This window comes from Muscardinus avellanarius (assembly GCF_963383645.1).
Source record: "Muscardinus avellanarius genome assembly, chromosome: 1".
In the NCBI taxonomy this organism is placed as follows: Eukaryota; Metazoa; Chordata; class Mammalia; order Rodentia; family Gliridae; genus Muscardinus; species Muscardinus avellanarius.
The window spans coordinates 5067008-5089281 of record NC_137786.1 but is presented as its reverse complement, the minus strand read 5'-3'; the positions used below and the strand labels follow the sequence as shown (position 1 = coordinate 5089281).

At 43.1% G+C, this 22274-nt stretch overlaps 2 protein-coding genes across 2 annotated transcripts in view; one reads left to right on the top strand and one right to left on the bottom strand.

Annotated features, from left to right (window-relative positions):
* SRD5A1 (steroid 5 alpha-reductase 1) overlaps positions 1-21360 on the bottom strand; it is a gene marked incomplete at both ends in the record, with an annotated part of 54296 nt that extends 32936 nt beyond the window's left edge. The window contains one exon of the mRNA XM_080695758.1: positions 21080-21360. Within this exon, the coding sequence (XP_080551884.1) occupies positions 21080-21360 (281 nt within the window). The remainder of the gene's footprint in view (positions 1-21079) is intronic.
* A 753-nt stretch (positions 21361-22113) lies between these two features.
* NSUN2 (NOP2/Sun RNA methyltransferase 2) overlaps positions 22114-22274 on the top strand; it is a gene marked incomplete at both ends in the record, with an annotated part of 28678 nt that continues 28517 nt past the window's right edge. The window contains one exon of the mRNA XM_080698022.1: positions 22114-22209. Within this exon, the coding sequence (XP_080554148.1) occupies positions 22114-22209 (96 nt within the window). The remainder of the gene's footprint in view (positions 22210-22274) is intronic.

Below are 22274 nucleotides of genomic sequence, written 5' to 3'. Positions count from 1 at the left end.
CAATACCACTTCTGGGTATCTATCCAAAAAAAAAAAAAAAAAGCAAACCAAACTATCAAACTAATCCATGTATGTTAATAGCTGCACAATTCACCATTGCCAAACTATGGAACCAGCCAAGATGTCCATCAACAGATGAATGGATTACAAAACTATGTGCTAATTACACAATGGAAATTTACTCAGCCATAAAGAAAAACATAATTACATTATTTTCAGGGAAATAGATAAAGGACATTAGATGAAGGACATTATGATAAGTGAGATTAGTCAGTCAAAAAAATAAGAAATTGGATGTTCTCCCTAATATGTGAAAGCGAGGGAGAAAATGGGTCATAGGAGGAACTCTAGATGAAGGAGATGCTACAGATGAGCAAATAAGGCGACCTAACTAAGGGGATGGGAGGGGAATAGAGGGAAATTCTCTAATGCACATGAGGTACTTTAACAGACATATCAATGTCAATCACTAAGCTAAACATGAGAAGGAGGAATGGGGAGGGAATTGGGTAAGGGCTGACTGGGTGATGTGTGCATGTATATCTCCAACATCTTGTACCACATTAAGATGTGTGACTACAATGCACCCATAAAAAATTTAAAAATTTTTTTAATTTTTTAAAAAATTTAAAAAATACAGAAAAAAAGAATAGCACTATAACAATTAAAGAAACTGAATTTAAATTCATAAACCCCTAGAAAAGGCAAAACTAGACTCAGTGGAAGCACATTAATTGTAAAGAGGCATGGAGGAACCTTTTAGGAGACCATAACTACTCTATTTCTTGACTGTGAAGCAGTTTGAAATTAAAAAAAAAAAAATTTAGAAACTGCAGAATTTCAACATGGGAGGGGCTGGCTGAAGAGACACACAAGGGCATGTCTTAGAGGAATGCAACTGTTGTCTTTCTTGACTTTAGGGACCTGAACACCAAAAATTCATCAAACTGTAGACTTGAAATAAGTGAGTTTTCATTTTTGTAAATGGCACCTTAATAGAGGAGGAAGATTGCAGAATCTTATTGTTGCCATTCTGGCTGGTTCTCCAGGGTGAGGAAGAATCAGTCCTTAAGTTCTTGGAGTAAGAGTCACAGCTTGGTCATAACAAAACGATGTCCTCACAGAATGTTCACCCCTGCCCCTGCCAGGCTAAATCGGGGCTATCTGGAGAGGATAGCATCTCTGAGGGAGTTCCTACTTGGAAGCCGTAGTGTTTGCTTTGGCCTGACAAGAGCCAGGGAGTCCCTGTTGTGAGCTCCTCTGGCTTCTCGGAGTGGGGTGGCATCAGAGGGGACCCAGGTGACACAGTGGCTGCCCTCAGCAAGCAGTCTTGTGCAAGTGCTCACACTGCTAGTGCTCCGGGGACCGAGGAGGACTTGCCCATGGACCAGCACACATTCTGAAAGCAGGCAGAGATCCTAACTTACAGCCAGGCGCTGCCCTCATGGTGACATATCCCAGCGAAGGCAGAGGCCTCTTGTTAGACCCAGAAGACAGAGAGTGCGCAGTACAAGACAAAGTGGCTTTCACTCTACCCTGAAAGCCAGCAGCCATGCTTCCAAGCTCAGCTTAGGGGAGTCCCCGTGTGGCCAGGAAGAAAAGGGACATCAGCACGAGAAAGTTGAGAGAACGCTTCCCTACGAGTTATGGTCTCAAGAAATGACCCAGGAGGAAACTGCAAGATAGTACTGATGAAGTGTTAGAATTCTGTCTGCAGAAATAAAAAAGCAGAAAATAAGAATCGTGGAAGCCAAGTGTGATGACACACTCTTGTAATCCCAGCATTTGTGAGGCTGAGACAGAAAGATCGTGGTTGTAGCACAGCCTCAGCTACTTAGTGAGGCCCTCCACAACTCAGTGAGACCCTGTTTCAAAATAAAAAATAAAAAATAGGGCTGTGTGTGTAGCTCAGAGGTAGAATGTCCCTGGGTTCCTTTCCCAGTACTGCAAATAATAATAATAATAATAATAATAATAATAATAATAATAATAATAATAATAGAATTGTGGAGACACAGGCCTGGCCTTGGCTGAGAAAAATGTTGGCTGAGTCACAGAGTCCAGCTGTCTCTCATATCCAGGGGGGACTGGTTCTAGCCACCTACTCCCCTAGATTCCAAAACCCACAGATGTTCAAGTCCCTTGTATAAAGTGGCATAGTATTTCATATAATCTACACTCATCCTCCCATATCCTTAAAGTCATTTGTTGTTTTATTGCATCATGTAGAAAACAATGACAAGAAAATCTCTGTACACACTGAGTACAGAAACAACTTTTTCCAAATGTTTTCCACATTTGTGAAACTTTATCCTTTTGGTTATGAGAATTTCTAAAATATTTCAAGAATGAATGTGGGCCCCATAAAGTGAGAAAAAGGATATCACAGTCTTACACAAGATGCTTGGTTGACAGATAGCTCTGCCAAATATGTAAAAACAGAGGATAAAGAGTAGTCTGTAATCCTTATAATAAGAAAATTATTAATACTAACGAATGAGGTGATAGTAGTCAATATGCTAAATTGTATGCTATGATTTAGGCCTTTTCTCAATAATTGATACACAAATACATACATCATCGTCATCATCATCATTATCGTATAGACTTATGGTCAATTACAAATGGACTGGCTACCTGGCTTCCAGTTTGAAATGCTAACCAGTAGATGGTCCAGGATTAAGAACTGGAAAAGAATTGCAGTGATATATCTGGGTTATTGTACAATGTACTAGCATGTCAGTTTTTTACATCCACTGCAACTTCATTACTAGTGAAAATCAGATGAAAATCAAAATAACCAGGCTTACAAATGTCAACTCAGCAACTCTGATGACAGGCTTGGTACAAAAGACCCAACCAAAACTTGAGAACACCTACTGATCCTGTCTCTCAGACTGTGTCCTTAGTTTCTGACCTCACTGTAAAAACAAACAACAACAACAAAACCTAAATCAACAACTGAGGCCAGCTCTGTCTCTTTTAGGTTTGTTAGGATGAAGCTTTTGATCCCTGGCCAGGCATGGACAAAAACCCCTTGCCAGCCTAAAGTGACTATAGAAGACAAACTGTAGAAATAAAGACAGGGTCTCAGGAGGCTATTGCTTGGTAGAATGGATCATATATTCTGTCAGTGCCTTAAGTAAAAACAAGCATTCTGCCTGCATGGCAGGAAGGCCTGAGGTCCAGGTGTCTCCCTTTCACTTGGATGGGATACAGGCTCTGCTGGGACGCCTCGCATGTTGGCTTTGTTCCAAGACAACACTGCTTGGGAAAACGAGAGGAGATGCACTCAACCCTCACAACTCTTTCGTAAGATTTGGTCACCTCCTGGGGACCCTATGCAGATCCAAGCCCCCAGGAGCATAAAGTACACTTCCTGCCTCTTGAGGTGGGTGGGTGGTTAAGGGGAATGATATACAAGTTTTCTGGGCAGTTGGTCCAGGCATATCCACACATTGATCTTATCTAAGCAGGCCAATTTTTCTGCTCTTAACATCCCCTGAGCTGATGTTTGGTGGTATTGGGGTGGGGGGAATCTGACCACCTTGTCTAACAATTGGGGTGGCACTTATAGTCTTGTTTAATTGGCTAGCCCTTCTATTCTAGCATTTCAAAATTTTAGTGCACTCTTTAGTCATAAGGGATGAACTAAGAAAAATGCATCAGAAGGATCATTCAACCCACACACATATACATAGATGCTGCTGGGGTACCTAGGAGAGTGTTTAAAACAAGAGACAGAGTTCCATCAAGGCTCTTCTGGTGGTCCATCATTAATAGAAATGTAGACTGGATTAATTATATGTAATAATCAATAGAGTTGTCTAAACTACACAGAGATGCAATAAGAGATGTACTTGAACAAATGGGTGCTACTAGCAGAAGGACTTGGGAAAGTCACTTAGCTCTAAGTCATTATGATCTTGACTGAGAAGGGACAGTTTGTGTCATGATTGGTATTCATTGTTGTACTTTCATCCCAAACAACGCTGTTCCCAATGATACTAATACTAAGGCATTACAGGGGCTAACTAGTTTGGTCAATGAATTAGTTGGGAATGCTGGAGTTGACGGTCCTTTTACCAATCTAAGGGAACAACAATTTGTTAAATGAAAAGAGATGACAAACTCAATAATAACATCATTGATTATATTAGGAGTCATAGCCATGGTTGTATTACCCCTAATATAAGGGATTGGTTCAAAGACTTATAGAATTTTCCCTCACTAAACAAACTCTGGAATCATGCCAAAACAATCTTCCTTTACCAGTTGCTGGAGACCATGAAAGTCAATTTGTGTTAACTGAATTTGGAAGAAAAAAAAAAAAGCCAAATGTATCATAGTGAAAAGGGAGGCTACTGTAAGAAATATAAGATCTTTTATTCAACCAAAAAACAAAGACATCTCCATTCTGTACTAACTCCCGTTTTATGACACCCTCTTTGTCCCCATTTTGAATTAACTTCTGCCTCTCAGAATGATGAAAACCCTCAACCCATAACACTGTGTCCAGATGAGGTTAGAAAGTTACTAACATGTCAGTTTTAACTAGCGCATCGTGCAGAGTTGTGAACCCAAACCCTCACCTATCAGGAACTGGGGCAAGATGGCATCGGGTTCAGGGGTAGAGCCCAGGCAAAAATTCTGCTTGCTTACCATATTTTTTTATTGGCTGCACACCCCTTTTACAAAAAGTCAAGTTTTGTCTTGCTGAGCAGCTCTTGAGCATTTGTTTGTATTGTGGGTTCACATTTCCCACAGCCTATAAATACTCAGGAAGAGAAGAGGGATAATGCAAAGAACAAAATCATCAGGACTCCCTACATGTCTGCGTCACCCTTCACCAGGGCAGTGGGTGTCCCCGAAGGAGGACAGGGATCTTTGAGCTTCTACACTGCACTTGAGTAGTTTCTTGGACTGCTCAAACCAGCGGGATGAACACCTCTTCAGCCAAAGAACTGGCCAGTGCAAGTCACACTCCTCTGCTCCATCCGTCTTACTCAAGAAGGGAAAGACTTGGGGGAAAGTTTGGGTTTGTTTTTGTAGTGCTGGGGATTGAACCCAAGGACATCCTACCTCCAAGCTGCCCCCCAGCCCTATTTTTTACTCTGAAACTGGGTTTTGCTAAGTTGTGGAGGGCCTCCCTAAGTAGCTGAGGCTTGCCATGAGCTTGCCTGTCTCAGCTTTCCAAGTACTGCGATTACAAGTGTGGGCCATCACGTCTGGCTGGGAAAGTTTTTATTCCTGCAGGTCAAAATGCAAGCAAGCACATGGAATGTCTATGCATAACGTTTTGTGTGTATGTATGTTAATAATGGGGATTGAACCCCGAGGCATTCTACCTCCAAGCTATACCCCCAGCCTTTCTTTAGTTTTGTTTTTTGAAACAGGTCCTTGCTAGGTTACTGAGACTCTTGACAAGTTCCTGAGGCTGTCCTTGAACCTGCAATTTTCCTATCTCAGCCTACGTACTGAGATTACAGGTGTGTGCCACCATGCCCAGCTTCCTTAAATTGTTTTTTGGTTTTGTCATCTTAAAAAAAAAAAAAAAACAGTTCCATGTCTGTTTAATTCCCATAGTAAACTAAGAAACTGTGTCTTGAAATGTTTAGCCACAAACTGGGATAATAATGCCCCAGTTTTCTTGCAATGACAAACAGGGCATTCACTTTGTAAATAACGGGCTCTCAGTATAAGAGCATATTGACCCCATCCCCCAGGCCTACTTGCACCTTGCACCATCAGGTTTGGGAACTATAAAATATATAATGATTTAGGTTTATGTTACACCAGGGACAATTTAGTAATTTTAAAGTTTAAAACTGAGTGTAGTTAGCTGGGCATGGTGACACGCATTTGTAATCCCAGCATTTGGGAGGGCGAGACAGGAGGATCACGGTTCAAAGACAGCCTCAGCTACTTAGTGAGGCCCTCTGCAACTCAGTGAGACCTTGTTTCAATATAAAGAACAAAAAGAAAATATGGCTGGGGGTGTAAATTGGAGGTAGAATGCCCCTGGGTTCCATCCCAGTACCGCAAAAACAAAAAACTGAGTGTGGGTTAATTTTAATGTTACTACATTTTCTCTCAACAATATGAGACCTAAAATCTCAATGCATCTGAAATCTCTTTTCAAGTGATGAGCAAGCTGCACAGACCCCACGTATGGCCTTGAAGGCTGGGTTGGCTCTTATTCTGTGCTAACTTCACCAGAGGCACAAGTTTGCACAAAAAACATTACAAACATGCAAAAATCCTTCTGCAAGGAAATGTGCTCAGCCACAGCTGCTTTACCTTGGAAGACCGATGCCTAGAGTCAATGTTTACTGTTTCAAAATATCTTGCATAATCCTTATTAACTTGTATGAAAATACAGGAGACCCAAAAAGAGGTTGTGAGAGTATCCCTGTCTCAGGTGGCTGGGAGTACACTGAACACTGCTCTTCACACAGAAAGACAAAGGACAGAGTTTCAGAAAGGACACTACATCTGTCCTTAGAGACGTGAGATACCCTGGGATCGGAAGGAGAAGGCCACACCAAGATATGGTGGCGCATGCTTGTAATCTCAATACTTGGGAGGCTGAGACAGGAGGATCTCAGGTTCGAGGCCAGCCTCAGCAACATAGCAAGACCCTGTTTCAAAATAAATAGTAAAAAGAATTAGAGGTGTAGTTCAGCAGTAAAATGCCCTTGGTTCAATCCCTAGTACCCCTCTCCAAACAATTAAAAGAAAGGAGGAGGCCTCAGTACAGGTAGAATGCAGGCAGCCGGTGTATAACTTCCCAGGGTGAGGACACTCCCTTGTCATGTCCTGGAGAAAAGATATTGCTGAAAAGTCCTTTTTTCTCCTTGGGTGCCTGGACATGATCCCCACAGCTCATCAGCACTCAGCTGTCCCTCTTCCTCTGCCAGGAAGGGCTATCCTTCCTTCCCTGGCACTCCTTTCAAAAAGACCCTGTAGCCAGGCATGGTGGCACCTCCCTGTAATTCCAGTATTTGGGGGGGGGGGTGAGACAGGAGGATTGTAGGACAATGGCCAGCCTCAGCAACTTAGGCCCTGTTTCCAAATAGAAATGTACAATAGGGCTGAGGGTGTAGATCGGAGGTAGAATGCTCCTAGGTTTAATTCCCAGTACCACAAAAGGAAGGAAGGAAGGAAGGGAGGGAGGGAGGGAGGGAGGGAGGGAGAGAGGGAGGAAGGAAGGAAAGAAGGGAGGGAGGGAGGGAGGAAGGAAGGAAGGAAGGAAGGAAGGAAGGAAGGAAGGAAGGAGATTCCATACACTCTGTTTTTTACTCCCATATTTACAGATGATCTGGTCTCTATATCCCCTGCACAGCTCCAGATCCTCAGTGCATGCTAACTTAGCAACTGCATTCAAAGGCACAGGAGTCCTTCTTACTAGAAGGAAACATACCCTCTCCCCATCCCTCTTTGAGTAAATGGTTCCATGTGTCTTTGAGCTGAGGACTGTCACTTGCTCTGGAAGAGCTGCTGCTCTGTAACCATCATCCTGTCCCTCTGACTGTGGGCAGCCCCCAGGATGGCTGCAGTCCTCCCATCCTAGAAGCCTGCAGAGCTCCAGGAAGCTCTACCCCTGGGTACCCCGTGCCTCCGGGGCTCAGCTTTCTCCCGCTCGCGGGTTCCGTATCACATTGTCCGCAGCGCCCTGCACAACAGACGGGCTCCGTGACATTTGTCTGGTCTGCTGGAATGGTTAATCACCAGGACTACATGCTGTTTCCATCCCTGTTCTCTTCTAAGTATTAGCAGTCAGGTCAAATGACTGATTAATAAATTAGTTGCTGGGGTAGGATGGAAAGTATTCTTTTCTGTTTGGAAAGCTTCAATGTCCCCAAACAACATGGGCTCTGTGTAGAGTAACAGACATGACTTCAAAAATGTAGAGCTCAACAGTTTGGAAAACTACACATTGTGCTGAGACAGGTTTTTAAGCCACTGGTCTGGGAATCAAGGGCTATGAGGACAGCAGGCTGTCACTGAACAGTGTGGTCAAATGCCTGCATGATCTTACCCGCATGAAAGGACCTGCTCCAGTCTGTCACTTGAGATAAGATGACTTTGGGTTTTGGGGGCCTGCATTCATTTTTCCCTGTGAGTGAGCCTCTGTACAATTAAACATGATGTCTCTGGTTAAAAACCTCATCTCAGGTTTTCACACACGTCTTTGTGCAGTGGTCCCATGGTTCCCAACACCTTATCTTGAGGAGGCCTTTGCTGGCACCCAAGGCTGGCATCAGTGGGCAGGAAGGATGCACAGAGGACATATGCAGATATGCCCACACACACAGCTTAAGATCCCTTTTCAATGAGAAAAACTATAAGATAAATATATTCTTTTATGGGAAAAAATGAATTTTGTCTGTATCCAAAAGTTGTTTAAAAATATTTGTTTTCAAAATGTAAATTTAAGGAAAGAATTAGAAACAAGATAGAAATGTATAAGCAGAAAGGAGAGGCATGTGCAAAGAGATTTAGGCATAAGGATGTATTTTTTGTTTGAAAAGTTAAAATGAGAAACATTTTATTTTGTATGACAAAAATTATGTGTGGTAGAATGTTTGTTTGTTTGTCTACGTAGAATGACTGAGTTGTACTAGAATGGGAATAAAAATATATAGAGCAAAACTAAAGATCAATTAGGTCACAAGGGTCTGAATAAATGGTAGGAAGTTTGTAAAGCATAAATCTTTAAATTAAAGAAATTTTGTGCCGGGCGTGGTGGCACACATTTGTAATTCCTGTGCTTGGGGGGCTGAGACAGGAGGATCTCACAGGTTCGAAGCCAGCCTCAGCTACTGAGTGAGGCTCTCAGCAACTTAGTGAGACCCTGTTTCTAAATAAAAAATATAAAATAGGTCTGGGAGTACAGCCTGGAGGTAGAAAAGCCCCTGGGTTCCACCCCGAGTACCACCAAAAAAAAAAAAAAAGTCAGTGCCTGCCTGCCTCCCCCCCCCCCCTCTCTCTCATTCCCACTGCCATGTCCTGAGATCTAAGACCCAGGCCTCACTTGGACTGAGCCCAGAATCTCCATGAAACTGTGAGCAAATAAACCTTCCTTCTTTCCTCTGAGGTGTACGGTCAGTTGTGTAGTTGTGTTAGAATATAACAGCGAGAATGCTAGCCAAGACACAGTGCTTAATACTCTTAAGGTTTTATTTGTGCCGATGCATTATGAAAGATTTAGAAAAGGAGGTCTCAGTCCCTGACCTACAGCTTCTTAGAGTTCTTATCTTTGAGAGTGAGAATTCAGCTCAGAAAACACAGAGATTGAAGGGTTAGGGGAAGAAGGCAACCAAGTAAAGCAGCTTCTACAAGTACTGCTTACACTCGATCTCCATAGCTTCAAAAAAATAATGCCTTACATAGCCAGAAAGTACTATCAATAGAGAAATAAAAGCTATAAATATAAGGGACAAAGAAAAAGAAGATTATAAGAAAAGAAACCGGCCCTCCTTGCGGCTGTGGCCGCCATGCCAAAGCCATCTTGCCTCACAGCCCCAGACTCCCGGGACCAGTTACAGACCAGTCAGTTGTAATTTAGTAGTTCTTTCAGCACAAAGAATGGCTAAAATTGCCAGCAGCCAAGCCCATCATGTCCTCCAGGGATTCAGAGTGGAGCTCAAAGCCAGAAAAGAAATATGCCAGCCTCACAGATGAGGGTGTGGCGGTAGTGCCATATTGCCAGGAGCAGTGGAGAGTTCACCACACCTGCGAGAGCTCCAGCCCAGCACACACTACAATCCTTCTTCCCTTGTAATTACCTACTCTCTCCCCTCTATCCCTCTTCTATCTTTTCTCTTCTTTTTATTGCTCTCTTGTCTTATATTAAATCCAATTCATATCACTAAATCCAATTCATATCACTATACCAGAAACTCTACATTGGTTACTAGAATACTACTAAATCTGTACTATCTCTAATCTCTAGTGTATACTACTTTGCCAAACTCATATACTCATACTATTCGAACCTATCTGAGACCTCACCCTATTCTTCCACTTACTCCTTCACTTCCCTCCTTACTCAACCCTCACTGTTGAATACAATACAATTTGGCCTTGAATATACCAGCTGACACCTAAAGACTGAGATAAATCTACCAAAGGCAACAGGTACAAACTTCTGAAATCATGAGAAGGAGGAACAAAAACAGACGAATAAGCTCTCACAACCCCATAATAACAGAACTTGACAACACAGAAATTCAGATATCGCCAGAAGATCAAATCAGGAATGTAACTGGAGAAATAATTCAGGATTTTAGAAAATAATTTAGGGTCTGAAAGAAATAAAGGATGTAATCATTGAAATAAAGGCATCAATTCAAACTATAAACAATTAGACCACATGGAGAATAGAATCTTGCTCCTAGAGGATGATCACTCCAAAAATGAACGTATAGGTTATAACTTAGAATAAACAATTGGGCAACAGGAATTGGACACTGAAGAAATATGGGCCTATCTTAAGAGAGCTAACCTAAGAATAATAGGCATAGAGGAGGGAAAAGAAGGTGAAACCAAAGGGATCAACAATCTCTTCAAAGAAGTAATAGCAGAAAACTTTCCAAACATAGAGCAAGAGGTCGATACACAGGTGCAGGAAATGTATAGAACTCTCTTTAGACAGGATCAGAGGAAATGTTCCCCATGCCACATAATAGTCAAAGTGACCAATGTAGAAGCCAAGGAGAGAGTCTTAAAAGCAACAAAAACAAAAGGTCAAGTGACATTCAGAGGCAAACCAATTAGAATCATTCCAGACTTCCCAAACCAAGTCATGAAAGCCAGAAGGGCCTGGAGTAACATATTCGAAACTCTGAAAGAAAACAACTTCCAGCGAAAATTTTCCTACCCAGCAAAACTATCTTTCAAATTAGATGGGGAAATAAGAAGCATCCATGACAGCTGGGCGTAGTGGCACATGCTTATAATCCCCACGCATGAGAGAATTAGACAGGAGGATTGCACAGGTTTGAAGCCAGCCTCAGCTACTTAGTGAGGCTCTCAGCAACTTAGTGAGACCCTGTTTCCAAATAAAATATAAAATAGGTCTGGGAATATAGCCTGGAGGTAGAAGGCCTCTAGGTTCCATCCCCAGTACCATAAAAAAAAAAGAAGCATTCATGACAAACAGAGGCTGAAGGAATTTATGTCTTCAAAACCAGCACTAGAGAAAATAATCAAAGAGATTAACTACAAAGAAGAAATAAGTAATACACAGCAGGACCAGAGAAACAAGAATTTCCATCCAGCAGACAACTAAGCAAAAAAGAACAAAGAATATTTCAAACTGAAATAAAATCTTAACATGTTAGGAATTAAAATCATCTCTCAATAATCACACTGAATGTAAATGACCTCAATTTCCCAATAAAAAGATATAAAGTGGCAAAATGAATTAAAAAACAGAACCCATCTATCTGTTGCTTGCAAGAAACACACCTTACAAGTAAAGATAGTAACAAACTTAAGGTAAAGGACTGGAGCAAGGTAATCCACGCCAAAGGAACTCGAAGACAAGCAGGGGCAGCAACTATGATATCAGACAAGTTAGACTTCAAGCCCAAGCTTATTAGAAGAGACAAAGATGATCATTTTTTTTTTTTTTTTTTTACTGGAAAGGAACAATCCAGCAAGAGGAAATAACAATAATCAGCATTTACGTCCCACACATAGGTGCAGCTACTTTCATAAAACAAACTCTCAATGACATTAAGTCACACATAAATCCCAATACAATAAAAATGGGAGACTTCAACACCCCTCTCTCACCTTTAGACCGATCTTCTAGATAAAAGGTCAGTAAAGATGCCTCAGAACTAAAGAATAGCATTAATCAAATGGACCTGTTGGACACATATAGAATATTTCACCCAACTACAGCGGAGTTTACATTTTTCTCAGCTACTCACAGAACCTTCTCCAAAATACATCACATCCTGGGCCACAAAGTTAGCACTAGCAAATTCAAAATATGTGACATACTTCCCTGGGTCTTTTCAGACCATAATGGAAGGAAATTAGAAATAAACTATAAAAAAGAGTCAGAGAAAGCACATGAACATGTAGAGGCTGAACACCACACTTCTGAATGAAGAATGGGTCATATAAGACATAAAATGTGAAATCAATGAAATTTCTGGAAAGAAACAAAAATAAAGATACAACATATCAAAATCTCTGGGATACTTTGAAGGCAGTATTAAGAGGAAAATTTATAGCACTGAGTGCTCACATAAGAAAAACAGAAAGTCATCAAATAAATCACCTAATGACACACCTCAAAGCCCTTGAAAGACAGGAACAATCTAACACCAAAGCCAATAGAAGACAGGAGGTTATTAAAATCAGAGCAGAAATTAACGAAGTAGTTGGGCATGGTGGCACACGCTTGTAATCCCCGCACTTGGGAGGCAGAGACAGGAGGATTACTCTAGTTTGAAGCCAACCTTGCTGGCTTAAGAGACGCTGTTTCCAAAATAAAAATATAAAATGGGTCTGGGAGTGTAGCCCGGAGGTAGAAGAGTTTCCAGGAACCCTAGTACCACCCCCCCCAAAAAGAAAGAAAGAAAGAAAGAGAATAAAAAACAATACAGAAAATCAACAAAACCAAAAAGCTAGTTTCTCAAAAAAATTAACAAGATAACAAGATAGACTAACCACTAGCCAACCTAACTAAAAAGAAGAGAAAATTAACCCAAATTATGAAGATAAAGATGAAAAAGGAGATATTACTACTGACAGTGTAGAAATCCAGAGGATTATCAGAAACTACTTTGAAAAACTATACTCCAACAAAATGGAAAGTCTGGAGGAAATTGAAAACTTTCTAGATAAATACAACCTTCCTAAACTGAGTCAAGAAAATATAGAAAATTTAAATCAACCAATAACAATCAAAGAGATTGAAAAAGCAATAAAAATCCTACCATTAAAGAAAAGCCCAGGACCAGATAGTTTCCCAAGTAAATTCTATAAAACCTTTATAGTAGAGCTAATACCAATACTCCTCGATCTATTTCATGGAATAGAAAAAAAGTGGAACTCTCCCAAACATTCTATGAAGCCAACATCACATTAATACCAAAACCAAAGAAAGACAGTTCAAGGAAAGAGAACTACAGGCCTATATCTTTGATGAATTTGGATGCAAAACTGCTAAACAAAATACTAGCAACACGCATTCAAAACAACATCAAGAAAATCATACACCATGACCAGGTAGGGTTCATCCCAGGGATGCAAGGCTGGTTTAACAACGAAAATCAATCCATGTAATTCACAGAATCAAATGTAATAAACAGAATCAAAGACAAAAATCACATGATCATTTCAATAGATGGTGAAAAAGCATTTGATAAAATCCAACATCCATTTATAATAAAAACACTGCAGAGAATTGGAATAGAAGGAACATATCTCAACATCATTAAGGCAATCTACAATAAGCCCACCACCAACATAATATTAAATGGAGAAAAACTTCAAGAATTCCCCCTAAAAACAGGAATGAGACAAGGATGTCCATTATCACCACTTCTCTTTAATATAGTACTAGAGATTCTAGCCAGAGCAATAAGGCAAGAAAAGGAAATCAAAGGAGCACAAATAGGAAAAGAAGAACTCAAACTTTCACTATTTGCAGATGACATGATACTATATTTAGAAAACCCAACAAACTCAACCAAAAGGTTTATAGAACTGATCAACAAATTCAGCAAAGAATCTGGATACAAAATCAATCTTAAAAAATCAGAAGCTTCTCTGTACACCAACCATAAATCCACTGAAAAAGAAATTCAGAGCTGGAAAATTTAGAAAACCCCCAAAATTCAACCAACATGTTTATAGAACTGATCAACAAATTCAGCAAAGTGTCTAGATACAAAATCAATCTTAAAAAATCAAAAGCTTCTCTGTACACCAACCATCAATCCACTGAAAAAGAAATTCAGAGCTGGATGTGGTAGCACATGCTTGTAATCCCAGCATTTGGGAGGCTGAGACCAGAGGATCATGGTTTGAGGATAGCCTCAGCTACTTAGTGAGGCCCTCTGCATCTCAGTGAGACCTGGTTTCAAAATAAAGAATAAAAAATAGGGGCAGTGGGTATAGCTTGGAGGTCGAATGCCCCTGGGTTCCATCCCAGACCGGCAAAAAAAAAAAAAAAAAAAAAAAAAAAGGAAAGAAACTCAGAAAACTCTTCCACTCAGGATCTCCCACAAAAAAAAAAAAAAAATAAAATACTTAGGAATAAACTTAACCAAGGAAGTAAAAGACCTCTACAAAGAAAATTATAAAACATTGAAAAAAGAAATTGAAGAAGATCTTAGGAGATTGGAAGAATAAGTATCATTAAAATGGCCAGTTTTCCAAAAGTGATCTAAAGATTCAATGCAATGCCCATTAAACTACCAAGATCATTACTCACAGACATACAAATATCAGTCCTTAAATTTATTTGAAACAAGCTCATGATAGCAAAAGTAGTTCTCAGCAACAAAAACCATGCAGGAGGAATCACAATACCTGACTTTAAACTATACTCAAAAGCCATTGTAATAAAAACATTATGGTACTACCACAAAAACAGATACATAGACCAGTGGAGCAGAGTAGAAGACCCAGTAACAAGTCTGCACACTATCAGCCAAAACATACACTGGAAAAAAGATAGCCTGTTCAACAAATGGTGTTGGCAAAACTGGTTAACCATATGCAGAAAATTTTAAATTAATTCCACTTTCTTACCCTGCACAAGACTCAACTCAAGATCGATCAAAGACTTGGAAATCAAACCAGAGACCTTGAAGCTCCTTGAAGAGGGCATAGGTCCAACACTGCAACACATAGGCACAGACAAACATTTCTTAACAAGACCCCAAAGGCACAACAAATTAAAAGGCGAATCAATACATGGGATTGCATGAAACTGAAGAGCTTCTGTTCAGCAAAGGAAACTGTCAAGAACCTCCTCAATCGAGATCCAACAGAAGGGAGAAGATTTTTGCCACTACTACTCCGATAGAGGACTAATATCTAGAATATACAGAGAACTCAAGAAACTCAAGGGCTGGGCATGGTGGCGCACGCTTGTAATCCCAGCATTTGGGAGCCGGAGACTGGAGGATCACAGTTTGTGGACAGCCTCAGCTACTTAGTGAGGCCCTCTACAACTCAGTGAGACCCGATTTAAAAAAAAAAAAGAATAAAAAATAGGGCAGGGGATGTAGGCTGGAGGTCGAATGCCCCAGGGTTCCATCCCCAGACTCACAAAAAAACAGAAAAAGAAAAAGAAAAAAACTCAACACTAAAATAAATCAAATAATACAATCAAAAACACAAACAACAACAAATGCTGGTGAGGATGTGGAGAAGTGGGAATTCTAAAACATTGTTGGTGAGATTGCATATTACTGCAACCACTTTGGAAAACAGTATGGAGAATCCTCAGAACAATGGGAACAAATTTACCATCTGATCCAGCAATACCACTTCTGAGTATCTACCCAAAAGAATGGAATCTAAACTACAAAACTAATGCATGTGTATCTATGTTCATAGCTACACAATTCATCATAGCCAAAGTATGGAATCAGCTAAGATGTCCATCAACAGATGAATGGATTACAAAACCGTGGGATATGTACACAATGGGATTCTACATAGCCAAAAAAAAAAAAAAAATACAATTGAGGCAGTTACAGGGAAATGAATGGAACTGGAGGACATTATGTTAAGCGATATTAGTCAGCCACAAAAAGTAAGGAATCAGATGCTTTCCCTAATATGTGAAAGCTAAGGTGAAAGGGGTCATAGGAGGAACTCCAGGTGAAAAAGGAGATTCTACAGAGGAGCAAATAAGGCAACCTAACTGTGGGGATGGGAGGGGAGAGGGAAACTTTAAAACACACTTATTCATATCGTAGCCAACCACTAGACAAACATGGGAGGGACGGGGAGGGAGTGAGGTGGGGACTGGCTGGTTGATGTGTGCATTTATGTCTAAACAAGTTTTTTACCCCATTATGATGTATGAATATAATGCACCAATAAAAAAATTTAAAAATATAGAGATCAGAGTGCAGCATTTGGTATATGGAGAAAGAAAAGGGCAGGAAGGCTCCTGAGAAGGGAGGGTCCCCAAGGCTGCCATGCTGAGCTTCTCAAGCCAGTCCTTGCTGCCACCTCCAGCAAGGCCTTGCTGTTGCCACCCAGGAGCCTCGGCCACCACCACCCAGTTGCCGCAGCTGCTGCTCTCTGGCGCTTTCCATGCTGTTATAACCCACCAGGGTTCCCGACAGGCTAGCGTTTATAGATGGGCTACTCATCCGATTGGTCTGTTTGGGAAGCCCAGTTTTGGGCTACTCATCCGATTGGTCTGTTTGGGGAGCCCAGTTTTGGACTTTGGGCCTCATTGGTCTATTCTAAATCCCTCATTCAAATCCCTAATCAGTTATGGGTAGAAGTGAGGGAGGACTGCAGCCTACATTGGCCTCCCTGGCTGCAGCATGGACAGCTGGGCTAGGGATGGACAGCTGGGCTAGGGAGGGGCCCGGGAGCAACAGCCTTCAGGTGCTGCAAATCTTGCTGGGGTGTCTTGCCTGAGACCCTCCTGCACCCACCCCAATCAACAAGATACAAACTGTAAACACTCGCTTCAACCAGGATGCTGTATTTGAAAATCTGCATAGAATTATTGGCTTCAAAGGGTCCCCTTCTTACAAGGAACAAATAAAAAGTGTTACCTCCCATACAGTCCCAGAGATCTCAAGATATTTATACTACAGGAGAAATCTGAAGTCAGCCCTGCTATGGCTTTCAAGCCCAGAGGATTCTAGATCTAGAGAAGACTACATGGCAACCTGTGTCTCCTGCTAGGTGTACATGAGTAATCAGTCCAAACCTGTAAAGACTAAACCTTGTAAAAGAATTGTGTCTGTATTCCTTTTGGTAAAAATTGGTATGACCATAAGGAGAAATTTCAGAAGCGAATTTCTGCACACCTGCTATTGAATGGCAGCTCTGCTTACTGCTCCCGGCTTCCTCTTATTTACCTGTAGATGAGACGGATCCTGTATTCTTCCAGGGTTTTTTACCCCCTCTAATATCTAGTTACAACTCTCCAACTAAAAATGAAAGCTGTTCTTCTCTGGAGCACTAAAAGGACAAACTGAAGAGCTTGATACAAATTTCAAAGTGAAAGTCCTGTGGGTTTTTTGTTTCTTTGTGTTGGTAGTAAGGATTGTGCCCAAGGCAGCCAACCTCTGAGCTACATCCATAGCCCGTGTGTGTGTGTGTGTGTGTGTGTGTGTGTGTGTGTGTGTGTGTGTTGCTGGGGATGAAATCCAGGGGCATTCTATCTCTGAGAGACACCTCCAGCCCTATTTTACTCTTTTATTTTGTTGCACATGGCCTAAGTTGTTGAGGCTGGCTGATAACCTGCAATCCTCCTGTCTCAGTCTCTCAAGTACTGAACTACAAGTGTGCACCACCACCCGTGGTTCGTTCTTTCTTTCTTTCTTTCTTTCTTTCTTTCTTTTTTTTTTTTTTTTTGAAACAAGGTCTCACTAAGTTGCTGAGAGTCCCACTAAGTTGCTGATGCTGGCCTCAGAACTGTGATCCTCCTGTCTCAACTTTCCATGTACTGGGACTTCAGGCATGTGCCACCACACTCTGCTAAGCCTTATGTTTGACATATGGGCTACAAAGAAAGTTTATCAAATCACAGGATGCCTTAGCCAACACTCAGGATGAGAGTTCAGAGATCTTCATCCTATTAACAGCTTTTCGTAGGATGGTGAAATAATAGTCCCTATCGTAAATGGATTATTTCCCCATTTTAATTTTTTCTTGTTGCTATCACTTGACCAGATAATTAGGATTAGTTAAAATTTTATATGGGTGGCTACTTCGAGTAACTCGATAGAACCTAAAATCCTTTATTCCACCTAGTGGGTAAATTGGGTAACATCCCCAGCACAACTTTTTGTTTAAAGTATTTTGGTGATAACATTTTCTTAATTCAAACTAGTTAAAGAATATGAAATAATACAATTAGTTTGGCATGGTGGCACACATCTGTAATCTCAGTATTTGGGAGGCTGAGATAGGAGGGCCACAGGTTCATGGCCAGCCTTAGCAATATAGTTTCATAATAAAAAATAAAAATGAGCTGGGAGTGTAGTTCAGATGGAGAATGCCCCTGGATTCACCCCCCAGGACCCGCCCCATACAAAGATACAATTGCTCTACTACATTTAAGTGGAAAAATGTCTGCGCCAGGATTTCTACTACAAGTTGTACCTGGGTAAATCCTGCCAGGAATATTGAGACCCAATTACATACAATACCTGAGGTCAATGTAGACAGAAACCCACTCTTGGTAAACCTCATTCTGCCTCAAATGTGGCTAAGTCGTGGTGACTTTTAGACACAGATTCCTTATCCCCAATCACTTTTCCCAGATGAGACCAATAACCAGAACAGGTCTCTCTTAGCGCTGAGGAACAATCAAAGCCAAACTCCAGGATAATGGAGCGGCAATGCTTTCAGAGGAAGAAGTTCATTGAAAGGGAGAAATCTGAATTTTTGAATCAATAGAGCCATTTCTACCAAGTCCTAATAACAACAACTAACAATAAATAAAGCCAAGAGGTTATGAGAGATGAGATCTCATGCATTTGCCTAGGAACAAAAACAAACACAAGACTGAACTCCAGCCTAGAAAACTGCCACCACACCCTTACACACACACACACACACACACACACACACACACACACACACACTTTAAGTGCATGTGAACAACCACTGTTTAATTCTGGACTAATGCCACTCATGTTAGAGACACAGATAGCCTGTTACTATTGTTTCAAAATGTCTTATATACCATCATTTTACCTTTAAATCTTCCTCTAAGCCAACTTTTTTCTTGTACATACAGTATATTCTGGCACATGTATTTTCATTGCACGGTTCTGCTATTCCCAGATTTGTCTATTTATTGATTATTTATTGCAATACTGGGGATGGAACCCAGGGACATTCTACCTCCAAGCTACATCCCCAGCCCTATTTTTTATTCTTTATTTTGAAACAGGGCCTCACTGAGTTGCAAAGGGCCTAAGTGGCTGAAGCTGGCCGCAAACCGAGATCCTTCTGTCTCAGCCTCCCCAGTGCTGGGATTACAAGTGTGCGCCACCAAGCCCAGCTCCCAGATTTATTAATCTTCGAAGATTTTCTATGCGTTTACTTAAGTTGACTTGTCTAGCAGCCTGACTCCTGTTTGCTCTTATCCATTAGAGAAACGCACACATGTTCTGGAGTATTTATGGAGAACTACAAATGAATGGGAGAGTCCAACTGTTACTCAAACTGCAGTAATACTACCTTAGGTTACAAAAACAGATCCAGTGGTCTGATAACGTTACTTAATATGATACTCTTGAAAGAGTCTGAATTACACAGCTCTCAGCCTTTGTTGAGCCTTGTGCCTCATTTACAATGTCAACAGTGAGCAGGCTTGAGACACACCATACCAGGTATGAAAAGAGGCTCTGGAGCCCTGGTAACTCCTGTTCTGAGAAGTCTTCTGGGTCCCGGTCACTTGTTCTGGCATTGGGCTGCAAAGCCTGTCCACTGTAATGTAAGATGCCAGCAGAGAGACAGGCTTATAAACACACACACACTGGATTCTTTCAACCTGTCTATGAGCTGTGTACCTTACGGTGGCTTCCCACCACGGAGAGGTGAGTTCATATTCCAACCTGTTCATATTCTAACAATCACTCAACTAAACTTCCCCAGGTGCAGACAAGTCACTTTTGGTACTGGAACTTAACTCCTAAGGGCATTCTATCTCTGAGCTACACTTCCAGCCCAGTTTTTTATTTTCTCTTTGGAAACACAGTTTCTCTGGATTGTGAAAAGTCTCACTACTTGCTGAGGCTGTCCTCAAACCTGTGATCTTCCTGTGTCATATTTCCAAGTACTGGGATTCCAGGAGTGCACCACCATGCCTGGCTCAGACACATCATGGGTTTTTATTTTTCCTTTTTTTTTTTTTTTTTCCAGTACGTGGGATGAAACAGGGGCGTTCTACCTCTGAGCTACACCACTGAAACTATTTTTTTTTTATATTCTTTATTTTGAAACAGGTTCTCACTGAGTTGTAAAGGGCCTCACTAAGTAGCTGAGGGTCGGGGTGAACTGCTATCCTCCTGTCTCAGTTTCCTGAATGCTGGGATTATAAGCGTGCGCCACCACGCCCAAATGACACATCGAGTTTTTAACCGTGCAGTTTTTCTGAGCCCGAATGAAAATATTTAAATTTTGATGTAAAATGTTGGGTCAGTCATTTGCTTTAGCTGTGTAAAAAGCCCAAGATAAGACCCTGAAAGAACCTCAACTTAACCCTGAGGATTTCAGACACATTTACATCTACACACACACACACACACACACACACACACACACGCGCGCGCGCGCGCGGAAAACGAAAAGACGCAGAAGCTTAGAAGTCACCTTTAAGACGTATATATGTTTAAGGTCTTAGTCATTTATGTATTAAGGTCTTTGCCTGGGAAACCAGACCCTTAGCCCCTTGCATACGATCGAGGTGAAAGTTTCTGAAATTGATTTAGCCAGGGGGTACTGCAAGATCCAGAGCCATTTCACACCAGGTCCCAGAGCTGTGGCAAGGACATCGGGTTAGGAGCAAAGCTCCAGCAAGAGCAGACACACCTCGCAGAGGAGAAGAGTGGCACACAACTGCGAGCTGACTGGAAGCCATCTGCCCTACACCTCGCAGTCCGTGGCGTCTCCGCCTGTGGGCACTTTGCAGATCACAGGGCCACCTCGCTTCCTTCTCCATCACTCCCTTCCAGTCCTTTCTAGAGGTCTCCTCCCCTTTTCCAGACAAATCCCTATGTGTTTGTAAGTTCACTCCTGAGCCTTGGGACGCAGGGAAACTCGGGCACCGCCCAAGCTGGCTGCCCAGGGCAGGTGCGGGACCAGAGAGCAGGTGGGCAGGGCGGGTCGTTACCGGTGCGCGTAGTGGACCAGGAACATGGCCAGGAGGAGGCGGTTGGGCCAGCTGTGCAGGCGCGGGGCGGAGGCGCGGACGCACTCCCAGAGCGGCCAGAGCAGCGACGGCAGCTCCTGAAAGAACCAGGCGACCCGCGAGGGCAAGCGGGGGCCCGGCCACTGCGGCGCGTAGCGCCCATAGGGCGAGCCCAGCCGCCAGTGACCAAAGAAGCCCAGGACGCTCAGGAAGACCTCCAGGTAGGCCAGCACATCCAGCAGATGCTGCTCTGCTGGCTCCATTCCTGCCGAGGACCGCGCGCTCCAGAGGCAAGCCGCCGACCTCCCAGCTCCCTGCAGCCCGGTACGGGCGCGAATGGTGCATGGGACGAGCCACCTGCTCTGGGTCGACTCCCACCAAAGATCTGCTCCGCCCACCGAGTCACACCTTGAGCTACACCCCGAGCTACACCTCGCCCAAGCAAAACCAAGTCACACCACTCCCCGCCCAGCCCTTAGCCCAGTCCCGGTGCACCCTTCTGTCCAAACCGCCCTTTACCCCTCCCTTCACCGCCCTTAGGCCCTCCCTCGAGGCCTGCAGGCCAAAGCCACCTCCAGTCCGCCCGCAGCTCCCGCAACTCCGCCCTTCACGCCTGGAGCCACGCCCCTTCTCTCTAAGCCGTCGTAGCTCCGCCCGGCCGGAGCCACGCCCACTCCCTGCCAGCCGGAGCCCCGTTCGGGACTCCTCTCTGCTCTGCGCACGCGCCAGCGTCCGGCGGTCCACGGAGATGCCTGAGCCCGCGCGGAAAGCGGGGCGTCGTGGGAGGAGATATGATTTGGGGCCGGTCTTGGGGGACGCTTTATTCTAGGACGGCCGCGGCTTTTTTGCCCTCGTTTCCCGAGGGGCCCGGTGATGGGGCTTTGGGCATATTTCTAGACGACCTCTGAAAGGACCAGTCCCGCCCTCGCGGGGGCCTTGGCGCCGGCCGGAAGTCTCGGAGTGTGGCGGCCGTGGCGGGCCGGTGTCTGCGCGCGCTGTGCGCGACCGCGTGGGCCATGGGGCGGCGGGCACGCGGCCGGCGGCTGCAGCAGCAGCAGCGGGCGGAGGGCGCGGAGGACGGCGCCGAGGGCGGCGGGAAGCGCAGCGACGCGGTAGGTGCCGGCGCGGAGGCCGTGGGCGCCGCGTGGGCCTCCCAGGCCCCCAGGCACCGGCGAGG